This window comes from Pantherophis guttatus, chromosome 3 (assembly GCF_059756535.1).
Source record: "Pantherophis guttatus breed Tessera chromosome 3, ASM5975653v1, whole genome shotgun sequence".
Lineage (NCBI taxonomy): Eukaryota > Metazoa > Chordata > Lepidosauria > Squamata > Colubridae > Pantherophis > Pantherophis guttatus.
Window position 1 is genome coordinate 102,869,985 of NC_142065.1, and position 25,852 is coordinate 102,895,836.

At 38.3% G+C, this 25,852-nt stretch overlaps 1 protein-coding gene across 5 annotated transcripts in view; it reads right to left on the reverse strand.

Moving 5' to 3' along the window:
• The window catches only part of CACNA1E (calcium voltage-gated channel subunit alpha1 E), a 453,280-nt gene that overhangs the window by 288,605 nt on the left and 138,823 nt on the right, over positions 1–25,852 (reverse strand). For all 5 annotated transcript variants that reach the window (XR_015733193.1, XM_060690120.2, XM_034409672.3 and 2 more), the window contains exon 4: positions 11,181–11,447. Coding sequence is in view for 4 of the 5 variants with exons in the window: in XM_060690120.2 (XP_060546103.2) it covers positions 11,181–11,447 (267 nt within the window). In the remaining variant the exon portion in view is untranslated. The remainder of the gene's footprint in view (positions 1–11,180; positions 11,448–25,852) is intronic.

Sequence of the window (25,852 nt, forward strand, 5' to 3'; positions counted from 1 at the left end):
TACTTGACACTGCTGGCGTGTCAAGCCCTGCCCTCCTGTCCCTGAGTACCATTAAAAAATGCAGTCCAATGATGCATGTGATCTCCAGGATCTGCCAAACACCACTTACCTTCAGAGGGTGTTCTGTTTCTGTTGACAAGTCTCCCTCCACTCTATCTGAGGCAACTCTGAGTTGGACAACCCGTTCTTGAACTGGTGTCAGAGAATGCTCTTCCACAGCATCCACAGTCTCAGAAAAATCATACAAAACCATGTTCTGTTCTTACATGACTTTTGGGGGCCACCCAGGAACCTCTGGAGGGTTTGCAGCAGTGTACGAGCACACCTATTCTCATGCAGCCTCCACAACCTCCAAAAATCATGCATGAATGGGGTGTGTTTTTGACAATAGTTGCTGTCACTCAAAAGGGCATGGTATATCACCTTTCACACATGTGCCATAGGTTTGCCCTCACTGCACTAATGACAAGGGAAACTTTTGTTACTATCGTACAAAATCAACAGGAAATCAAACACTACTGCTTTTAGGCATTTTGCTACCATATCCGGTAGTAAGAGAATCTTGAGTGATTCCAGGATCTGCAGAAAAGAGTTAGGAAGCTGTGGGTTGCCAATCATATGTTAATATTATGTAAAACATGACTTTCAAAGGAAATACAAAAATTATAAGTGATGTATTTACTTTAATGTAAAGACAGAACAATTTGAGATATTCAGTTCAATCACTTTGGGGGAAATTATACTGCTTAATCAAATGATAGAACAAAATTAGGCTACCTTATATTTTTATATAGCAAGGTGGACTATACTTCCCAATGACACAGAATTCTGCCCCAGGATAATCTCCATGCATGATCTGATATAGAAAAGATTCATTTTTAAATGTTTTGTTATACTATTCACCCACTTTGCTGGCTGAGTTGAAGTCCACAAGTCTTAAAGTGGCCAAGGTTGGAGACCCCTGTTCTCATCCAACCCCCTGCTCAGGCAGGAAACCCCATACCATTTCAGACAAATGGTTGTCTAATCTCTTCTTAAAAACTGCCAGTGTTTGAGAATTCAGAACTTCTGGAGGCAAGTTGTTCCACTGGTTAATTGTTCTAACTGTCAGGAAATTTCTTCTTAGTTCTATAAAAGGTTGCTTCTCTCCTTGATTAGTTTCCATCCATTGCTTCTTGTCCTGCCCTCAGGTGCTTTAGAGAATAGCTTGACTCCCTCTTGTTTGTCATAATCCCTGAGATATCAGAACACTGCTATCATGTTACCCCCTAGTCTTGTTGATTTCACAAATCTGAATTCTGCACACAATGATAAAGGATTGTGGAATCAATAAAACCAATTACGACCATATAATTATTCAGTTGGGTATACTTCTAACATTTCTATAAAAGAAGCTTACAGTTTCATCCGTAACAAAATTGCAGGATTTGTCCCCCTCCCAGTCTAAACCACATGGTCCTGGCAAAACCCTGCACTGTTGATGCATAATTCACTAAAGCATCCAGTGCACTCTGCTTAGCCTTTAGAAGGCCAGCACATTTGTTCTAGGTCTTTCATTGTGCTCAAATATGATTAATAGAAGCTAAATTAAGTAGATATTGATGGTTTGCACTTCCCATCTTATATCCTAATCCAATTGTAACTTTCCAAGCGACCATGTAAATAAAGTCAAAACAGGAGGCCTGGCCACTGACAGCTGCTTGGCTGATAGAAAACTGAGAAGACAAGAGGTTGAAAGTCTCCGTAATTTTTATCAGATTTTTACTCTGTCTACAAAGGATCATTTTTTTCAGCTGACAATGATGCTTGACAGCAAAAGCAGAAATAATGTAGTCTATTAACAGTAAAGCACGGTTCCTTGTGTACTTCTAAATCTAGCTTTTTGACCCAAAATGCCCAGATAAACTTGCTTGCTCCCCAGGACACAAACATCTATTGTCTCATATTTCCATCCTATATCACTCTCTATTTACGTTAGAAAAAAAAAACAGCACAGGGTGCTAGTATAATTACACATTTACCAAGCAAATATACAGGACTGAATCACCACCTCCCAGATATTTTTAGCCTTATTACCTAGTCAAATGGATATAGATGAAGCAACTCTATTTCTTCCCCAGACTACAATCTTCAGCCACTTTTCTTCCAATTCATCAATGTTAAGAAATTTTGGCAAAATTTAGAGGTAAAGCTTTTCCTAAGCCAGAAAGGTAACATTTATTTGGATGACAGCTTTTTTTGGCATGTCAATACCTACTTTTCAAAAGGTGGTGAAACGTTTCCTCTTTGGGTGAAGGGTTTGAGGATTTTAAGGGATCAATGGAAGCCTTAAAGTCCTACAACATGTAAGCATTGATTATATACAATCATGCATCATTAAACTTCCACTTTGGTGGATCAAAAGGGATGCTGATGAGCAGCCTTCAAACTTCTGGCCATACTCTTGTACTCTTAATATCTCATCAAACTCCAAATTATTTGTTAAATATTAGAATACCTCCCCATGAGGTATTTCTGTATTTCATGAGGTACACTCCAAAATATAACATTGCCAAGAATGAAGGATCCTTCTAGCTTCTCCCTAACATCCAGTGATCTAACCACTGAATTATTTTGCATGTTGGGGAGCAGTATTTTATCCTATCAGTGGAAAGAATAATCTAGTCAATTTGATTCTGCTGATTGCAGAAACTGGCCTTTCTAAAACCAATGCAATTGCCTAAAAAGGAGGGACTCAAGAGATAGTTGAGACGCCAACATACAAGTTGTCAAGAGGTGGTTAAAAGATACTAAAGCTGATTCTTTCACTGTACAATTAAAAAAGAGAAAATAAGTAGGCATTGCTGCATTATCTGATAATAATATGTAATTACAATGCTCTTTCATTAGAACGTTGGTAAAGTTAGCTGTATCCTAAGTCATCCCAGTTGAACTGACAGATAGGCAGACTTGCCCAACAGGATCCTATGGCACTGGAATTCTAAACATAGGTTAGTGCCAGAATCTGGAAGATTTATATTAATCTATGCCTAGGAACTGTGATCCATGCTCAGCTTAACACTTAGCACTTAGACGTATATACTGCTTCACAGTGCTTTCAAGCCCTCTCTAAGTGGTTTACAGAATCAGCATATTGCCCCCAACAATCTGGGTCCTCATTTTACCCACTTCGGAGGGATGGAAGGCAGAATCAACCTTGAGCCAGTCAGGATCAAACTCCGGACAGTGGAATGCAGAGTTAGCCTGCAATACTGCATTCTAATCACTACACCACCACTGCTACTGGAAAGAGGAGGAGGGGGGAAGGTAGGATAAGCTCCAACTCCAGTTCCTCCTATAATAATTCAAATATAATTCCTTTTTGGGCGAAACCAGATCTTTACCTGACAACTACTAATTTGGCTTCTTACTGCATTTGATCCCAATCTGTCTGCTTTTTCACACTTCTGTGCAACTTCCTTCCATGGATGCTTCAATGAGTGGCTTTCTCAGCTGCTTGGCCTAGGCTGTTCAAAATATAAATTATTTTATAACAAAATCTTTCCAACTCTATTACATCGCAAGGTTCCCAAGCTGGGATGTATGATTTTTAGCTGGAAGAACAGGTGATATTTGTGTTTCCTGTAAGGGCTCATTGAGCTATCTTGTTCCCATCATTTACTAGTCTCAGGTAAGGCTTCTTTTTAAGGGCCACGAAACAAAATGTGCAATTTTTGAAGTTTTACTTTAAAAACAAAGTACAGACATTTCTTTAAAAGGTAACCATCATTTTATTGGTTCATTTTAAAGTGCACATTGAAATTTCTTAAAATTCAGAAAATCAGTACAGCAAATTTACATTTATCTAGGCCTGTAATTCTTGTATGTAGGGTCTAAGTGGCTTATAGAATATCAAACCCAGGGCTAAAAGTTACAGTTGCATACCAACTCTTCCATACCTCTCACAAGCCATCCTTCAGGGTGACTGATGAAATTTCTGTCCCGTACACCACTGGGATTCCCAATTGGTAATGGTCCAGATAATCTATGTCTTCCAGAATTCTCTATAGATGTTGGCCATCCAACTTCTCAACATTTTTTTCTAAAAAAATGAAGTGACTGGATAATAATCATCTAATCTGGCTAGGTAAAGTGATGGTTTCTTGATGAGGAGACTGTTTCAAGTCAAATGCATTGTCACCTTCTGTCACCTCCCTGACAAGTTTCATTAAGCAGGTAGAACAGAACTCTAGCCTGCAGGTGGCTGGACTAACAGCACTAAGTATCCTGTCCACTTCCTCAGGATTCATAAGCTCAAACTGATCCCAGATCACCATGTCAGGCAAAGCTCCCATCATCATAGCAGAATCTGCCTACTTTTGCACATGGTAGATATTACATGTCTTGTACTGATTTGACTGGAATGCAGAATCTATCCGCAAACTTTCAGCAGTACCTTCTAGTAACAAATGAATATTAATATTGCTTAACCTGGATGAAGTACTCTGTCCCATTGTGGGCATGCTGGAAGACAAGAAGGAAAGGAACAAATAAGATTGTTTGAGCAGAATGCTTCAGGATAGAGAGAGAATAATGGGAACAGATTAGTCCCAAAGCCTTTTAGGAAAGATTGCATTTGCCATTTAACCCAATGAAGATGATACCTGCAGGAACTAAACATTTCAGATTTTAAAAAATCAATAGCTATAGTATCAGAACTTTAATTAGAATTAGTTTTCATGGGTGGCATCCACCAAATTTTTCCCAAATGCAACAATTATTATCCTTTGGGTTATTGTTATCTAATAAAGAGACAGAATTGTTTAAAAAACAGCTTGGTCAAGCTCTCCTCCCTATATAATTAGTGCCTGTAGGACAAGAGCAATCCTAGGCACAAATGATAATACAATGACATGTTTTCTAGTTTCTTCCACCCAATAGAAATACATGCATCATTATGGAGCAAATCAGATTTGATCATGTGTTTATGTGATGTTAATGTTGCTGAGTGATCTCAAAACTAAGTTCCAAAACACCTGGTCCACGTTTTGACACCAGCCTGAGAACCTCTCCTTAAGCTGTCAAGTAAAGCTTTAATATGGCCATACTTGATTAAAATTCATTCACTTACTTACTTAAAATATCATATTTTGGAACCTGAATTCTGACTGATTACTGCCTCTGAAATGTACTTTCTTAACCAGCTTGAACCAAATTATTGGTCTCCTTAACCCTTAACTGCAACTTTTGAGATTTCACCCATGTATTTGGTTCTGGTCTGTATTAGCCATTAGTCTCTTGCCCTGAAAACAAAGACCTGTACTGATACTTGTAGACCGGACAGGAAAGCAGATGTAGACAAGCAGTTCAGCTAATTCTACTGCATTGTTTTTGTTTATTTATTAAGTCAAATGTATTTGTTAAATTTACGTGCCACCCATCTCACTCTTGAAGCGACTCTGGGTGGGCTAAGCCTTAACATCATGAAGCTACATTAACAGAAACCTGAAATCTTCCCCTCTCTATTTACAAATCTCCCACTGTCCCTTTTACAGCCTGCAAAGCTAAAGAGGCCCTTCCGAGCCCCTTTCTCTGCCCATTATGCAACTTCAGACTATGCCCTCTCTCATCTGACTATTCCCTAGACAGAATCCCTTGGCCCATTTCTCAAGGTCTTTCTTACCTACCATTACAATTGCAGAACTTGATTGCTTCGAGGGAAGCTTTTGCTATAGCCCCTATCTTAGTAAATATTTAATATGTTAATACAAGAATAATTTGAAGCTGCTGTCTATTAAAAACCTCTTTGAACATTTTCTGATTCATTAGCCACTAAAAAAGAGAAGGTGGATACAGTTCACTGAAGTTAGATTATGAAACACAAATCCTTTTTAATTAAGATACAGGATGACATTTAAGTAGAGAATAAGGTTTTATATTGACAGAAGACCTAAGGTGGTCAGGGTCTCTCAGAACTCCTTATGAATACTTATGGAATGACTAACTTGCTTAGTATTTTATTCAGATTTCATTCAGATTTTTATTCCTAGAGTCTTTTAATGCACTGAGATGGCAGAATTTGCACCTTCCTACATACATAGTATCCCTTTCTTTATGAGTAGCAGACAAAATGTTGGCATCCCATGAGACAAAGAAGGAGGAAGAATTAATACTTCTTTAGTGCATCAGAACAGAAATCAGACCTCTTTAAGGCAGGGAGACAGCCAATGAAATAAACATGACCAACAAAGAATATTTATGCTTAGTAACTAAAAGTGATCCAGACAAAGCATTCTTGCTAATGAAGAAAAACTGGGAACAATAAAAATAAGAGCTTCCAATGTACACCATAAGGTAAGAAGAATGCATTGCTATTAATAACGCAGAAAAGTAACAAATCTCTTCAATAATGTACAAACTGAAGATGACTAATACTTTGGCAACTTCTTGGCAATGAGACACATTAAGCTAATAAATAGTAGGCACCCAATAAGACCCGCATGGGTGATTTTTTTTGGCAAGTGAATATGAAATGCATATCTCTGCGTATTTCATCAAGCAGAACATAGAATCAGGAATCACGATGCCATATTTCAAGCCTAAAAGAATATGAAATCTTTATCTAATTCTAGGTCTAAAGATGTATAGGAAATTTGGCATTGTAATTTTCATTTTTGAAACTTCAAGTTTAAAAACATTTCGCACTATTATTTCTAAACATCATATGTATTTAAGACAATAGCATAAAACATTTTCAAAATGATGATTTAAGAGCAAAAGTATTGGTTGCTGGATGATACCAAAGGAACTTCAGAATTCTATATTAAGAGGTGCTTCATGAAATTCACAATCAAAGGTATTCTGTGACTCAAAACTTTGATAATTTGTTGCTTGTTATGATTCTATGCCAAGATGTTATATAAATCAGAAAGGAAGAAGTCGTTGGTGTAACTCTTTTCTCCCCTTTATGCAGTTTATACGGGGGGATATATTTTCATTTTAAAGAATCTATACTAATATACAGACCAAGTTCAGAAAATTTATTGGATATGCATATTAGTCTGTAAATAATAGTATACACAAGTTCATCCAACTTTAAAAAGCTAAATTTAACCAATTTAAACAAGCTTGAATGACTCCTTTGCACTATTAAGCATAGTAGCGTCTATTCAATATGTTATGGCCCAGCAAACTAAACACCTAAACCCTTTAGCTGATCTTGGTAACCTGCTAAATACTAAAACCAGTTAAACATTCTGCACTTCTGCAGGGAATACTCCTAAAATTACTATTCCTCCATTGGATTTTACCATACAGCCCACAATTTAAAAAGGGGCTAATATGTAAATCTTGTTCATTTCTCTGGAATTTCTACAGGAAATGTAAATCCCAGAGGATAATGCAAAACCAGATTATAGGTGGGTAGGCTGTAGAGAATGCAAAGCCATAAGGAGGAATTTAATATTTGAATTGTTCATTGTAATACAGTATAATAAATCCTCATCTTAATGGGAAAATAGCCTTTTAATAAATTCAAAATGGGATAGAAATTCTGTAACAATAAATAAAGAGAACTGCTTTGATAGGCTATTTCTTATTTCCTTCTAAGAGACACATTCATTCACTCACATACACACATACGGAAAGACCAGAAACAATTATAATAGTCTTGTGTTGCAATCTCACCATTATTTCTGACAGTTTCCAAGATTCTGCCAGCTAGTACCAATTAAGACTTTATGCTAGCAGAATTCCACATTCTTTTATTAAAGAATAATTGCAGAGCTACATTGACAGGCAGGCAGGCAGACAGACAGACAGACAGACAGACAGACATAATTCTTATAGCCTTTCCAGAAAATGCTTGGTAGACAAATATATTAATGTCTGACCCTTAAAAAAAAAACTTTCTTCACGGGGAAACCCAAGCCAATCTTTTTGATCTGTATTGTATATACAGAGTTTTAAAAAAACAAGGAAAAGTTCTTCATGGTCTCTAGACATATTTACGGTCCCAGGGTCAATTTTATGAAAACAGATTATTCTATTAATTCTCAGCAACTTCAACCACTACAACTCTGTAAAATGGGCCCACAACACGGCTATGCATGTCTCCAGCTATATTGAGGCTATTGGATAGCACAGAAGAGGAATTGCTAGAGCAAGAATGCAAAATTGAATTGGTAGATTTATTGAATAGGCAACAGTAGAAGTCCAGTCTCCTTATATGTATAACAAAATCTAAAAGTAAAAACTCCTTTGAGTCCAGCTCTACTCTTAGTGACTACCTGGATACAACCATGTAGTTTTCTTGGCAACAGTACATAACAGGAGAGGCTTCATATTACATGCCAGTTATGCAGTGCAATGTTATTTATTTTCTGATGTCCCTGAAGAAGCGTATCTGTCCATATATCCATCTTGCTTGCTTGGTTATCTTCCAGCTAAAAAATGTAAGTAAGTAATGAGAGAGATGAAGATCTTGCACTACACATACTTTTTTGAAACTATGAGGAAGAAAATGTCTCCCACAAAGTTCAAGCACTTACAGCAGAAGGCATCTCTTGCCTATTGTGTGTTCTCATAAATTTTTTGCAAAGCCCTACTTATTACATTGTCTCATCAAGAAAAATAGAGCTATGTTTTGGATGTTGAAATACCATACAGATCATTCTTATCCAAGTCTTTGATATTTTTGAATGAGGCATTAATTTGCTTGTCATGAAAAACTACCTAAGAAAAGCAGGTACAGGAAAATCACTTTGACAGAACAAGTATAAGATATGTTAGTTAAAACAAACTGTCATCTTTCAACATCCTCAATTGCTTACGATTCTATCACTCTTTACAATCACATTTCCTCATAACAAAAAAAAAGAACTCAAGATAGGGCTGAGAAGATAAAGTGCAACTAACAGGACAGGACAGCAACAACCCTGAATAGTTCTCGTTGAATCCCACAAGGAATAGAAAACATGCCAGAATTTGGCAGACTGCGAAGAGGTAACAAAACTACTTGTTGCTCCCAATTTAATAGTCTTTTCATCTTAGCTATGTGTCAAAATATGACTCTTTTATTTTCTTCTATGTATGAATGGCTGCCATTCATACAAGGGCAGAATAAAAATCCTGCAGTTGAAGGACTTACTTGTGGTGGAGATATGATCTACTTTTTCCCTTTGTAATCTATTCCCGACTCAGAGAGGCTTCCACTCTTAAGTAAATGCACCTGCATAAGCACAGAGGTCCTTACTACAACATAACAGAAGCCCCTATAATAGTGGAACCACACACAGATAGCTAAAAAGAATAAAAAACTCTAAGGGGCTGTATCAAATCAGATGCATGGTCCTGGGTGGGGCTGCAAAGATAATACCAGTGAGGTCTGATGCAGTGTACTGTTCCATTGCAAAAATCACACCCCTTTGGTACTCATTTGGAATTCGATTTTACTATTTTCTTCTTCTTTCTTCATAATAAGTATATTCCAGATTATAATTCCAACTATATTCCATAGTTACCTTATGTAAAAATGGAAGATAGATAGATAGTAGATAGATAGTAGATGATAGATAGATAGATAGATAGATAGATAGACAGACAGATAGAGATAGATAGATAGATAGATAGATAGATAGATAGATAGATAGATAGATAGATAGATATAGAGATGATCTCACCCTGAGTGTTTATACAAAGAATGGGCACTGTTTAAGAAAACTGCTTGATTGTAAGAGGCTGACCTTCAGGAGCTATCCATGGTACTGAATAGGGTGTTTATTAGAAATCCATTAAAAGTCCTGGGTGCATTCCTTAGTCCTGATTGTGATACCAGTTTTACTTGGCAATTTATTTGTTCAATTCAATATGGAGAAAAAAGAGAATACTTCTATCTATAACAAAAGCCTGCTGGTGGCTTGGGTGTGCTAAACAAGTACAGTAAAAGGACCTGTTTGCCAAAATTACCAGAACTTGGAACTGGCAATACGAAAGCCTGGCAAGGAAGAATAGTGGGTGTGGGTGGGCTTGAAGTAGTTAAGTTGTGCTATGCATCAGTGTCTCATGCTTTAGATTCCCAAAGGATAGGTTTTCATTAGTTGGCAAGCTACCTACATATAGCTAGGGTGATGTATGCAGCCATGCTTAGATTTCATTCCTAATTTCTTTAGATTACATTACAGGTCATGATCTCTGTCGCCCAGATTTCTGAGGATCAGGGCAATGATCTGGTCACCGTGATTTGGGTGGAGTGTAAATGCTTTGATAGCGTGGTCATTATCTTTATTATTTCCATTTAAAAGACATCCAAATTAAAATTAAGTTTATTTCTAGAAAGAAGATGCATGGCACATTGGTTTTAGGATGAACTGTTTATTCCATAAACTGTAAAGAAGTATATGGCTCAATTTTGCTACCTATAATATAGGATGAAAAAGGTTGTTTATGAAAAGGGATCCATAATCTCCACATCTTAAGTAATAAGGCAATTCATTAAACTGGATTGACTTCTCTGGCCTTAATTAAGCTTTTTTCTTGCTGATGAAGAGTTCTATGCAAGTTAAAAGCTTGCCTACACTTGCATCATGTCAAAATCAATTCAGTCAAAACTACTGCAGTGCTCATTTAGCATGCATTTGTTATACCTGTTTTACTAACTTAGGTAGTGAAATCCAGAGAACAAGGCCCAGAAAACCTTTCCACATAATATGAAAAAAAAAATTGAGATGATGAGAAATATGGCTTTGCAAAGAAGGAATTATTAAATATGAGCTCAAGTTCTCCTTTGCTCAGTCATCACTTTCTCATCAAACTATGTCTTTAAATGTTGGAGAACTTTTAGTTTCTGGAGTTGGACACATACTTGCACTCTCTTCTCAATTCTTTCAGTCAACCATCTGGGCTGCACCCCTTTTAAAGCCAAATCAACCTGTTCATTGCATATCAGCCCATGCAAAGAACTGAAGCAATGCAAAGAGAAATACAAGTTACAGCAGTAGGGGGGAAATGCAAACATTCTTAAATAAATCAAGGGAATAGAAAGGGTGAGTGGGGGCATGCATGCACTTCACGTCCCTTTCCAAGTGATCCAGCTACAGAATGGAAGAGGATCTTGGCGCTTACCTTTGCCCATGTTTCAGCAAGTAGCATTCATAATACAACGTATACTAAGCACTGGGAAAAGGCATGAGGGGAAAGGATATGGCCAGTCGATGAGCTTCTTGGCATATTTCCTGACAATGTTATCTTCCCCAAAGATGAAGAGAGATCTGTTGACCGTGAAGCAATTTTGACGGACAGGTATGGGATTGTACAATGCCATAGTCCTGGCCCGTTGAGCTTTAGTTTGCTTATATGCTCCTGGGGTTCCCCCTGAAGAAGCAGGGGCTCCCTGGCGGTTCCTGTTCTGTTCCATGGCTCCATCTCCAGATCCCAGCCTGCCAGCCATTGCCTCACCGAAGCGAGCCATCCTGGAAGGAAAAGAGAGAGGTGATCCAATCCAGGCCCCCTCCTTTCCACAAAGTAGCAAGCAGCAAGAAAGGTGTTGCGTGCGCGTGTGTCGGAGAGGGTGGTGTTCCCAAGATAGCACCCCCTTTTGTTTGCTTCTCAGTGATGCTTTCAGAGCCACGCATTGAAGGACTCCTCCATTCCTCTGGAACCAATGGTTAATAGCCAGCCATGCAATCCCTTCAAGGCAAAACAAAAAGCATTGGGGTTGTTTTTTCAAAAGAAAAAAAAGGGGGGTGGGGGACAGTCTCCACCAAGAAATCAGCCAAACCTACAAGCAAAAGCCATAGTAAATTTTTCTATGAAAAGGGTCAAATGCCTGCTAAGTGGAGGCTCCGTGTGTGTGTGTGTGTGTGTGTGTGTGTGTGTGTGTGTGTGTTTGCTAAGAGGAGAGCTCAGGTTCTGTCCCTTTTTACGTGGAGCTCTCTGCACTGAGGCTGAGCTTTAAATCAGACACCTCCTCCTCCTCCTTCTCCTCCTCCTCCTCCTTCTCTTCCTGGCTTTGTGTAGAGGGGAAAAAAATAGGGGTTCTCCTCTATTCCGCCTCCTTCCTCAGTCCCCCCCAAAAAAGTCTCATCCAGGAGGAATCGGAGGGGCTGTCTAAATCGGGTGGGAAAAGGTTGCCATGCAAGCCTTTCCGTCCGCCTGTCAGGAAGAATGAGAGGGGCAAAAAAGCCCTGCAGTTAGGCAAATGTGGACGAGAAGAGGTGGAGAAACAGGTTGCAGCCCCCTCCGATCTAGTTAGAAAGCAAAGTGTTTAACTTCCTCGCAGCAATCGGCTCCATCTTCCCCTTTGAAACGAGAAGCATTATCTCATTCCCCCCCTCCCCATGAGGAGTGGGGAAGAACTATCCATCTCGCTCTCCCACACACATACCTTTTGCGAGAGAATTAATACAATTATATGGAGGGGGAGTGCTAACAATGGCTTTTGACTAAGCTTCTACGCTGCTCAATTCTCTCTCTCTCTCTTACACATATACACACACACAGAGATTCACAGGGTAGCTTCTGTTTAGCAACCAGATTAGATTTTCTCAGGGAAGATCAGAAAGGAGGGAGGGGTCTGTCAGGAACAAAGAGGCTGCCTTGTAGACCTGCATAGGAGCAGAGGCTTGCTGAGTAGCAAAGAAATAAGCCCTGCTTGATAGTTGCTTCTCACTTGCTCATTGACAGAAGTAGGAGTGGACTTCCATCTCTCTTTCGCCACTCTCTCCAGTTTCTGCTTCTTTATTTAAGGCAGACCTTTAGGTGGGGAATGGACCACAAAGTGCAGCGCTGCCACCTCCCAGCAAATACCACATTCTGCACAATTAAGGATATCTTCCTTAATGAACTGACAGATCTTAATACCCTATGTGCATATGTTCATCATATGAGCATACGGGCATGTGGTTTTAAATACTGGGGCAGAGCTGCCCCCTGCTCCCTCATATTGGTATAAAGCCAGAGGGGGGAAAAAATGGGCCTGAAACATGCCCGTGTTCTTCATTGCCGGTAGTCCTCGATTTACAACCAGTCATTTAGTGATCATTCAAAGTTACAACAGCAGCGGAAAAAGCGACTTGTGGTTGGTCCTTGCACTTATGGTTGCCATAGCATCCCATGGTTATGTGTTTAACATTTGGGTGCCTGGCAACCGGCACATATTTACAAAGGTTGTAGCCCAGGATTCATGTGATTGCCATCTGTGACCTTCCATGTGGCTCCTGACAAGCAAAGTCAATGGGGGAAGAGCAGGATTTGCTTAACAGCCATGTGATACACTTAACAAAAAGTGTGATAAAAATCACACATGACTCACTTAATAACTGCCTTGCTTAGCAATGGGATTCTGATCCCAGTTGTGGTCCTAAGTTGAGGACTACCTATATTTCTTCAACCGTCGCAATACTTCTGAAATGGAAAAATTCAAAAATAAAAGATTAAACTCCTTTCCATATCTTGACACCTTTCCTTTCCAGAACATATCTTGGTTTCATCAACTCTGGAAAGAAATTTATCTTCAGCCAAAGATTCTGAGAAAATCTGCCTCTGGATATCTCTCAGAAAAAATATCTTGGCATACAGTTATAAAATTTGTTGGATTGTGGGCTAGTGCTTGGCATCTAAACTTCTGGGATGGTTATTTCAATATATAGTTTTCAGATTTAAATGTAGTGTTCTTCAGTGCTATGTTTCTAATAAGAAAATGAATGTTCAATGCCTAGGTTATTTTTTTTATATAAAAGGAAAAAACTGGTTTTATTCCTTTTCTGTTTTTGCATAGCTTATTTTATCACAGAAGAGAACAATGTAGTGTGTATCTATGTGTATCTTTCGCTGTAATTTAGAACCATTTTTCTTATTAAAAGAAGAGTAAGCTTTCATCACCAAGAGCGTTGGTGGTGCAGCGGACTAAAGTGCTGTTAAGTAGCACTTAGCTGCCAGCTGCCTGCAGCTGCCTGCAATTACTGCGAGTTAAATTCTCACCAGGCTCAAGGTTGACTCAGCCTTCCATCCTTCTGAGATAGGTAAAATGAAGACCGGATTGTGGGGGCAATAAGCTGACTTTGTATAAAAAAGAACACCGCTTGGGGGGGCCAAAAGCCCTACTAAGCAGGTATATACAAAAGTATGAAAGTTATTGCTTAACGCATTGTAAGCCACCCTGAGTCTCCAGAGAAGGGCAGCATATAAATCGAACCAATAAATAAACAATAAATAAATAAATTTGTTGAAGAATGACAACATACATTTATGCAGGAATTTCTATGGCACATACAATATATTGTTTAAGCAACCATTATATAATAAGGTTCCTATGCCCATACAGATAGTCCTTGATTAATGACCAATTGTTTTACAAAAAGAAAACCCCTATTATTGTTCAAAATTAGGATGGCAACCCTAACCCTACTTCTCATATGTATAACCACACGATACTTCTCATATGTATACCCAACTCCCACACACTCTTCTTGACCTGCTCTGCCCACTGCGTTCTCATCCCAACCTGATCGCTTGCACACACATATGCGCCCTCCCCAACCCACACAGCATCTCTCATGCACACCCACATACCATTTCCCAATCCGCCCATTGTGCTCCCTCCACCACCAAGAAGGAGCCACTTACCTGTTTGCTGCTCTTGGTCTTGCAACTTTCTGCTTTCCCCATTGACTTTCTCCCTGCAAGTTTCCCATAAGCAAAGTAAATGGGGAAGCCAGCAGGAATTCAAAGGAGGGAGGAAGAAATGTTTCCAATGCTCCCTGCCAGCTTCCCACAAGGACAATCAATGAGGAAATTAACAGGAAATCAGAAGTCATTCCTGCTCCTATTGCTTTTTTGCCCACCTGCGGTCATTCTGTTTCTTTGTTTAGGTAAGGAAATATCTCTGAAAGGATGACCCAAAGGGACATGGGCTGCCTAGTGTACAATAATTTCATATAGTAATAAAGGATAGCTATTCATACTGTATAGATGGATATGTTTAACTTTGTAGGACTCTGGTTCTCTTTGGCCAACTTTCTGTGGATACCAGAGGAACTGAACAGCAGATTATCTTTTTCAGGGGGAAGAGGGAAGGGCTCAAATATGGAAATACCAATCTTATATTAAGCCAAACGGAGTCTAGAGACTGATATCCTCATTGCTAAGGACAAATAAATATATTTCGGAAGTGCCATCAGGCTTCAAAGGGGAGTAAATGTTGGTTTGTAACTTGCCATTTTTGTCTTTTGTCAGTTAAAATCAAACCACGAAGACAAACCTTTCTACCTTTTTTCTGATCCTGAGGGTCTGGAGGAGTGGTGTTGAGGCTCACAATCACACACGCCTCTTAAGCACAATGCTATTATGGATACTACTCTACCCCTTTTCCTGCAAGTGGTATAGCTGGTTTTGGATGGCTCATGGTTAGAGCTTGGGGGAGGAAGCCAGAATCAATTATTCTGTGCTCCTAGAAGTAATGAATGTCAGTTTCTCTCAGCCCTACAGAGGAGGCAATGGCAAACCATTCACCAGGAGTCATTGACAGATTGAAGAAAAAAACACACACACACACACACACACAAATATTTCATGGTTTAATTGGATAACCTCAAGTTTCTTCCATTATAAAAAACAAAAGCATCCCTTTCTCCATTTTCTCAGTCTCTGTTATGCACCCACTTTACACATCTTTTTTCTTAACTAAAAAGTTCAAGCATGCTTCCTCATTATAATGTTTTCAAGTCTCCTGATAAACTTTGTTGTCCTTACTTGCACTTTTTTGCTGGTTTACAACCAAACAGAATATTCCACAAAAAGTCACAGCATAGAGTTATACCAAGACTTTAGGATACAGACATTAAGATATCAACCCTGACCACAAAAGCCTCTCTTGAGCAGCTAAGGAAGCACTATCCAAATAATTTGTCTGCAAACTTGGCCATGTCCTATAAACCCTTAATGTTATTTATGAACAAATTAAAAGTTGTTATCTGTAATACTGATCCTTGAGAGAAATCCCGTTGCACTTCCATTCTGAAAACATTCCATTAGTTGTCTCAAAGGTGCTTTTACAAAAGTCAGCTGGACTATGTTTTTTCCTTAAAGAAAACATTTAGTTTCTCATCCAATAAAGTTCTTCAGTTCTGACTGGATGGTGAGTGGTGGGGGAATGGAAGGATTATATTCAGTGGTGAAATCCAATTTTTTTAAAATACTGGTTCTGTGGGCATGGCTTGGTGGGCGTGGCAGGGGAAGGATACTGCAAAATCCCCATTCCCACCCCATTCTAGAGGAAGGATACTGCAAAATCCCCATACCCTCTCCACTCCTGGGGGAAGGATATTGCAAAATCTCCATTCCCACCCCACTCTGGGGCCAGCCAGAGGTGGTATTTGCCGGTTGTCTGAACTACTCAAAATTCCCGCTACCAGTTCTCCAGAATCTGTCAAAACCTGCTGGATTTCACCCCTGATTATATTCCTTTGCAGTCATCAGATCCTTAGAACTCTCTCTCCGTCCAGTCAGAACTAATCCTTCCATCTCCCCACACACACATACAAACATCCAGTCAGAACTGAAGAAACTTCTTGGATGAGAAGTGAAACATCTTCTTCAAGAAAAAAACATAGACATAGTCCAGTTGCCTTTTGAAAAAGCACCTTTGAGACAACCATGACCTGGATGACTGAGAATCTCTATAGACATTCATTTATTGTTACTCTTTCCTTTTTATCTTTAATCCGTTGTCAAGCCCTCTTCTTCTATGGCCTGGTTTGCTAAGGGTCTTTGGTTCAGGGCTGCAGCAAGAACTTTTAGAAACTCAAATAAACAATATTTTCCTCATTACTCTTAGTCATAATCTTGCTGATATTCTAAAAAATGCTTAATAATTTTTATTCTTAATCATGCTTTCTAACAATTTATCTGGCACAGTTTTTAAACTAGAAAGCCTGCAATTTTTTGGCACCTCCTGGCTCCCTTATGGGTTGATATTAGACTGGCCAGTTTTCATTCCTGGAATACAGAGGATGAAATGGGGATTAAGCCAAAACTTTCCCGAAGTTGGCATCTAGTTCACATAATACATTGAAGTTAACATATCAGTATTTGCTCATATTCATCCATAAATGTCCTTGTTTCTCCATTTTGTACCACTCCCTTTTTCAGATGAGGACTCTAAAGCTTTAAGAAACAGCAGCTGTGTCCTTCAAGTTAATTTATAAAACATTATGCCCATGGATTTCACTAAAAAACACCAAAAATATTTAAATAGACCTACATGGGGATATTTTGCAATCTAATATTAAACCGCAGAACATTCTTATAGGAAGCACTGGGCTTTTCACTTCAAGAGCCTCATCGATGTCTCTCCTTTCAAACAGAACTGTTTTAATTGGCTTCAGTATGAATATAAAGGTCCTTTTGGTTTGTTGAAAACTCCCACTGCTTCATTTCTGTGGTGTACCTGCTTATTTAATAGCCATTTCCCTCAACATAATATGGAGAATGGGGGCAGCCTTGAGAATTTACAGCTGACTATAAGAAATTCATAGGCTTATAGTAGTAGTTTTGCTTTAAAATCTTGCTTTAAAGTACCCTTTTAGAGAACATGTAGCATTGGTTTGATGTTTGGGGCAAAAACCCTCTCTCAAAATGTATAAACAACTCAAATTGGATGTTTACCCAGGAGATGTACTACTGCTACTATTAACTCTGAATTCTCAATCACTACAGAGTAAAAATGCCATCTAGATTGCCTAAGGATGTGATTGCAGCCTTCTGCAGCTGTGCAAACCAACATTTCCACAGCTGCTGCAAAGTTGTTTAACATGGCCAGTTGGGAATATCAATTGATAACTAAATATAAGCCTGGTCAATTTCTTTCTGAGGTCACTTGCTACCCTAAACTAATAAAATCTGAGGGATGGAGCTCGTCCTTACTTCCTGCCTTTGCAACATTTTATATTTATAGTAATTGAGTTTATGGTGAGGCCATAATGCCATAATAATGTTTTCCTGTTTCAGGCCAAATTCTTGTTTTGGCCTAGTGGTATCTTGCGTGATGTAGGGTTAGGATTGATATGACTGGCTTGATATGATTGCTATCAGAGTTATCATTATCTTGTTCATTTGCAGTTAAGAAATATAACTTCTGTGCTTTGGGAATGAATATGGCTTCCACTGTCACAAATCTCCTTAGGGTCTTAGTGTCAGTAACCTTTGGACTCTAAAGTACCTGATAGGTAACCCCACCCACCTACGCACTCCCTGCAAAAAATAGAATTATGTTTTTTTCCCTAGAGATAAAAGAAATACAGAAACAAAGCCATTCAAGGAAGGACCATAACTTTTTCCCATGCTTTCCTATTGTACATTTGTTCCCCTTTGATGCTTCATTAGAAAATACATACATTTATGTTTCCGAGTTGGGAATAATAATTGAATTAAAATTTAAATTGATTATGTGTCAAGTCATTGGTGACCTTGGTGACAATATAGATAGATTTTTCTCTATTATCCAACCTGGTCTTCAAATCTTCCTATGGTGCATCCATCATCACTGTAACTGATTCCATCCACCTTGTTTTTGGTCATTCTCTTCTTCTCTTGCCTTCCCACTCCTTTCCTTCATCACAGTTCAAGGTGTTCAATACTTTTTCTAATCTCCTCCTTCAGAGTCCAACTTTCCCTTCCATAGATGATCATAGGGAATATTATAGCTTGCACAATTCTGGTCTTTGTAGGTATAAAGACATCATAGACATATCATAATATTTGAATATCATTTCCAAGAAGTGCATGGCTGTCCTACCAACTACTAGTCTGCAGCATATTTCCTGTACCCTTACTGTTATTTGTTGCTGTTGTTCATTGCTCCTAAAAGATAAACACAATCCACCATTTTAATAAAATTCACAGGCTATTGTGATTAGTTTGGTCACTGTACTCATTGACTTTTATTTCATCTAATTTGATGCCTTTCTTCTTCTTTAGCTTAATTTGGAACAGTTCATAATCTGTTCCCCAGTCTGGCCATATTTTTGATGCTACAATTGAGTCACTCCACCTCTTTTTAGCAATAATATAGTAAATCTGATTTCTATATACTTCATCTGGTGGTTTCCATGTATAGAGGTATTGTTTTAGTTGCTTGAAGACAGTGTTAACTATGAAGACCTTATAGAAGGAGCAGAAATATTCTCCTGCTTCACTTTGGTTTCCTAGTATGATCCAACTACATTTTCTTCTTTCATGTTTCTTTCAACTTTAGCACTCCAGTCTCTAATCACAAGCAGGATATCTTGCTTACATGTTTTGTCAATTTCAAATTGGGTTTGATCATAAAATTCATGATCTCCTCTTCTTTGGTGTTTGGAGGATAATATGAATGAGCATCATAGCAAAGAGTTGCCCATTAAGTGTAATCAATATTATTTGGTCACTGATTGCATTGTAGCCAAGTGTTGTTCTTGCTATACACTTCTTAATTATAAAAGCAACACCATCCCTTGTTTATTTGTTTTGTTTGTTTGTTTTTGATGTCCAAGTAATAAACAGTATGATGTTATGATTGAAAGTATCAAATCCCTGTCCATCTCAATTTGACGCCTAAGAAGTTAATTTGGGGTTCTTTCATTTCACCTTTCACTATATTGAACTTTCTTGTGTTCATGCTTTTTAGGTTTCATGTTCCCAGTAAAATTTTGTCATTGCAGCTGTAGATTTTCTTTTCCTGTATGGCAGCATCAGCAAGTACATGTCTTGAGGGCTTTAAATTAGCCATGTCATAAAAACTTTAGTACTATGAAAGTACTTGGTATTTTCTTGGTAACACATTGAGTGCCCCCCTCCATTAAGGGTCTATCATCCTGCAGTATATATTCAATCATTTTATATTTTCTATCCATGTCATTGTCTTAGTAAAAATACAGCAGTAGTTTACAATTGCCTTCTCCCACACAGGATGAATTGGTCCCTTTGCCATTGTCAGTAAAATGATCATCTGCTTCCAGCCTCTTCCTATTTCATTGCTGCTCAATATAGATGCCTACTTGGTTTAGCTGGCCAACTGGGGTAACCTTCATGCCTTGGAAGACCTGTTGAGAATATATACTCTTAGGATACTCTTCTGATGTTTTCACTGTTCACTGTTTCCAGGAAAACACACACACACACACACACACACACAGTGAAGTTTCCAAAAGATGCCCTAATTAATTCATGAGCCTCGAGCTTTATGAGTTGACACACACACACACAATTATGGGGAACAGAGAATAAAGGGGAGTGAGAGGGAGAGAGAATTTAGATCATGAAGAATGAAACTTTTAATTTGGTAGATATTGCTCAGTTCTACATAGCATTGACAAATGCCAGTGATGATACTGTTAAACTTAGTTTCCCCTTGATAGGAACACCAGGAATTTATTCTAGGTTTCTAAAATCTGCTTTATTCACAATATGCACAATTGTGATGGTGAACCAATATTTCTGCACAAATCTACTGTCCTGCATCATAATTCCAGATCCATCTCTCTACTCCTTCAGCCAAATCATACCTCTATATTGATCGCTCTGAATTTACCCTCAAAAGAACCCTCACAATCACAGACATTATGTAGTACTTTAAAATAACTTCTCTATGATATTAACCCTGCACCAACACAGACACACTAACACAGGGGTCTGCAACCTTAAACACTCAAAGAGCCATTTGGACCCGTTTCCCACAGAAAAGAAAATACCGGGAGCCACAAAACCCTTCCTGTGCCTGGCTATTTCTTGAGCGGCCACAAAACTAGCATACGTAGTTGAATTCTGTTTTCTTCTGAAACTTTTCTTTTCTTGGATTTATCCATGGTTAGCCTACCAGGGGTTGAAAAGCTCAATAAATCACATGCTGGTGGGTGTCGCACATTGGTGGTTGTGACACATAGTTTGAGTGACAGGGAGCCACAGCAGAGGGGTGAAAGAGCCACATGCAGCTCCAGAGCCGCTGGTTGCTGACCCCTGCACTAACAGATCCACCATCTTTAAGAAACAATACATGCATAACAGTAATTGAACATTCAGTGTAGTAGGAAAACCATCAGGGAACTCAGCTGAGTTTCTCTTTCTTACAATTATCAGGCCTGAGCAGATCCCAGGTGCATAGCACTGATATTCAGATCCTGTAGGATATTGGCATCTCATACCATCACTAAAATTACCATCACTATATAGTAGCTACTTTAAGGTCTGCTTTAATGAGCATTAATAGTGGCTTCAGCTCCAATAAATTCTTGGATGCTATCAATTGGAGAGGGAGAGAGGGAGGGAAGCTCTTCTCATGCATTGGTATTCTGTATCTAGATGTACTATAGAACACTCCTAAAGATTTCAAAGATTGAAGACATTCTTAAAAGTCTGGGGTGTGTAACTATGTGTATCTATGAGTATTATTCTCCTAGTTTACCAAGCCTATAAACAAAAACATCTCCACTGCTGACATGTGATTAGTGTTTCAGAGAGCATTCAGAATTACCAGCCTACTGGTTCCCACCCTTGCAGGAAATACCATGTTTTCACTGACTGAAGACATAGCTATTTCTGGTCCTGCATTCACATAAGGAAATAATTAATTGCTCTTCCTAGCTCAGCATCATGGCCTCAAGTTCATGATAGAGTCTAATCACGGGAAGGATTATTTCACAGTTTTGTCTCACAGTTACTGTATTGTTTTCATTTGAGCTATCTAGATGAATTTCATAAATGCCTGACCTAAAAACCCTGTTGAACAGAATTAACAGCTAAACAAAGTATCTAACAGCACACATATTCTCTTCAGAAAATAACAAGGAAGGGCTAGTCCTGACCATCGTGCTGTTCGGGAAGCAGTTCAGGAGTACAAATTTTAATTCATGTTTGCCCTGCATCGGGTATATTTTGATTGAATCGCTAAACTTTCCTCTGATTGCACCAGTGGATTAGCAAAATGTCTACAGAGGAACACAAAAGATGGTTTATTTATTTTTTTAGCAACCTGGTCGAATTTTCTGAAGTGGCTTATTCACAAAACAAATTATCAGGATTTTTTTTTCCCTTTAAATTTATATTACCTTTTATGTTTACTTATATATCATAAGTACTTACATAAACATCATTTAGAAACCACTCATCTCCCTCACAGAAATAAAAGTAAAATATAAAAACATAAAAATTATGTGTCAATATTGTATTAGGGGGCACACATAGTTAAAATTCAAAGTTCAAGTTGAAAGTTAAAAAGACAGAGGAAGAGGGTTCAAAACACGAATCAAGCCCTCATCTTGAGTCCCAAGCAAGACAGCAGAACCAGTCTTCTGAAAGGACAGTAGGGTGGGGGTTTCTTCTGCGGGAAGAGGATGTTCCAAAGAGCAGGTCCAGGCAGAGAAGGCTCTCTGGATCCTGCCTGTCAGAATTCATTAATTAATGGGGTCCGTGACTTACCCTCCCTGCCTGACATCGGGAGGGGCCGATGCAACAGGCAAAGACAATTCCATGGGAAACAGGGCCCTATGCCATTTAGGGCTTTCAAGACCTTAATCAACACCTTGACTTGGACCTGAAAGCAAACTGGCACCCAATGCAGCTTGTATAACAGAGGTGTTACATGCACTGTCCTTGGGGCACCCGTATATTTTGCTATTTGTTAACTTAGGTTAATTGGTCAATATGTGGGTAGCACTGGAATATTAACTTGGTGTTTGCTCCACCATTATGTAATTCCATATTTTATTTTATTTTATTTTATTTTATTTTATTTTATTTTATTTTATTTTATTATTTTATTTTTTATTATTTTATTTTATTTTATTTTATTATTTTATTTAAAAGGCATATTTAAAAGGCATAGAAGATAATAATGTGTAAGTACACTGCGACCTATACCTTTTATCAAAATAAGGGGAAAAATGAGTCTTACAGGCTAAGGGTACTTCCTGAAAGGAGAATCCCTGTTCTCTTGAAAATAGTGATACATGAAATGGGTTGGTCCAAGTAAAGCACATCTTCTTGAAAGCAGCTGCGTTCTTCTGGAAGAATTCATGGGCATCCTTCAAAGTTCCTAATCATGCATGCATGCACACAGGTCTTTCCTTTCCCTACCCAGCAGAAGTGTGGTCTATGCAATGTTACCTCTGGGCATCTCAAAAGGGCCTGCTAAGGTTCTGCCCCATGAAAGGTAAAGGGGGCATTTATTTATTATGAAAGTTATTTGTGGCCCATCTCATATCCAACAAACTCATGATTGTCTCCATTCTATGAAATCTGTTTCTTCTACTTAATGAAATTTAAATAAGCCATGAAAACCATACTTTAAACTGGGCATTTAGCACCTAAATAATTAATATTGTATCAGGTAACGTTCAATTATGTTTTAATTGAACTTTTAAATGGATTTTAATGGGGGTGGCATTGATGAAATGTTAATTATTTTTGTTAATATTTAATGACTTGAGTCATTGGGTGGGGTGGATGGTTACGGAAATACTGTAAAATAAATGTGCACACAGTTGGAAAAAATATTTAAAGCTGCTGCATCAAGATTTTTGGAAGACGCAGCTCCTTTAATGCTTTAAGGCAATGGGCCTGATAATGAATTTTCCAAAGCATTTTTTCTAAATGCTCAGCAGCCCTAACCTAGAAAATTCCTCTTCATAAATTTTCTGCTATAAACTACATCTGGGACTGAGACTGACTTTTTGTCCTCTGGAATGTTTTGCATATATTCACATCAGAAACATGTCATAGCTATATGGGCATGAAGAAACCATTTACCTATATACAACATTCATTTTTAAAAATACAAGCTGCCTCTACCAGGTGATTATGGAAAATTCTGTGCAGAATTGCAAATTGTATCAATATTAAAAATATTAAAAACTTTAGAATGAATATCAAAAAATTGTTCCTGATAAAAAGATCAAGAATTGTGAAAAAGATCACAATTTTTTTTAAAAAATTGTGTTTAAAATTGTATAAGCATCTTTTTGGTTTTGTTTAAAACAAAAACAAAATTTAAAAAAACCCTTGCTAAACAAATCAGAAGAGAAATATGTGAAGTATGAAAAGGTAAAAAATGGATCTAGATGTCTACTTTTTCTCTCTCTCAATCTCCCTCTGTTTAGGCTTGTCTGTTCTAAACATAATTTGAGAATGTGTAGAAATTGTGTCACTGTCCAGTCTATTATTTAAATCAAATTTTGATTTGCCCACCGAGCTCAGGACAGCCCCCGACCTCCTTTCCTTCCGTCGTGAAGACGTGGCTCTTTCGTCAACTTAGCTGATCCGTTATGGATGTACATTGTTATAATTTTAAATTGTTTTAATTTGGTTGTTGATTTTAATTTTATTGTGATTTGTATTGGATCACAATACAAATTGTAAGCCGCCCTGAGTCCCTCAAGAGAATGGCGGCATATAAATCGCAATAATAAATAAATAAATAAATAAATTTCTTCTCATTCCTGCTATGGGAATGATATGATTTTGAACATAAACCTCCATTAGAAGTTATCAGAGCACCATAGAACTTCATCATGGGGATATATTTCTCACTACAATGTTCTTTCCAAATTCTTACTATTGTATAATCAGTTATCTGGAAAAGAACAATAGCTCAGTGGTATTAAGTGCAGGTTTAAGAGTCATACAATTCAAATCCTGATCCTTCTTAAATGAGACCTTAAGCCTGACTCTACCGTAGGACCTGGGTTAGAGTGGGTGGGTGGGTTATAGAGTAATTTTGGCTCTTTGTATTATGATTGGCTTTTCTTCCAGCTCTTTTCAGAAAAAAGAAACTTCTTTTTTATTGTTGTATTTTGTAAATTGTGGGGAGGGGGAGGGAGGCAGGCAGGCAGGCAGGCAGGGAGGAAGGAAGGAAGGAAGGAAGGAAGGAAGGAAGGAAGGAAGGAAGGAAGGAAGGAAGGAAACAGATCTAGAGAAAGTGTGTTCCATTGCTGCAAATACTGTAGCTGCTCATGTTTTGTATCTGTTGAATATTCAACAAGGGAGTGAAGCCGAAGAAATAGGCTTCACTCAGGTCCACCGTCTAGGCGGGAAAAATAGTTTAAGCTGATTGGCTAAGCTGTCTGACAGCTCCCTATAAAAGGGCAAGGTGTCAGACAGATAGTTGCCGGGTTATTGCTTGTTATAATAAAGAGTTGAAGTTGAAGATCTGCCTCTGTCTCTTCAATCGCCCACTGTACAATCGTATCAATCTGATTAACAAAGTAGGGCAGGGGGAGGGATGGGTTACTTTGCTGCTGATCAAACTTGTGTTTTCTGCAAGCTTCTTCCAGCCCCTTTCCCTGGAAGTAAGTTCACCATTCCCTGGCCAGGTTATTGTGCACAATACTGCTACTGGTGTTAATTCTAGTATACCAGAATTCTGGTATACCAGAATTAACTGTTAACGATCATATCTATCACTCATATATCAGACTAACCCAAATGGAGGTGAAGCCAGTTGTCATTGGAGAGGAAAGAAAAAATAATATTTTTTTTCTGGATTATTTCTGTTGGTGAAACAGCATGTCAGAGCATGAGGCAAAACCATCAGATCTAACTCTTAAGGGCCTTCCATGTGCCAGCCTCAGCAGGTGGCATACCTAATGCAACATAGCAGATGTCCCAATGAGAGCTACGTGGGTGAAATAAATAGTCCTGAAGTTATTTAGCAAATTCAAAAAGTTTTTTTTAAAAGAAAAAGAAAAGAAATATACACGTTTAGATATAAACTGCTTGTTGCCTGGATATAATATTTTTTCTCCCTCTCAGGTACAACATTTAACTCTTAAGAAAAAAAGCATATTTAATCTTCATCACCATTACATCTTATAGATGCAAATTCCAGATGACCATACTTCTATTAATA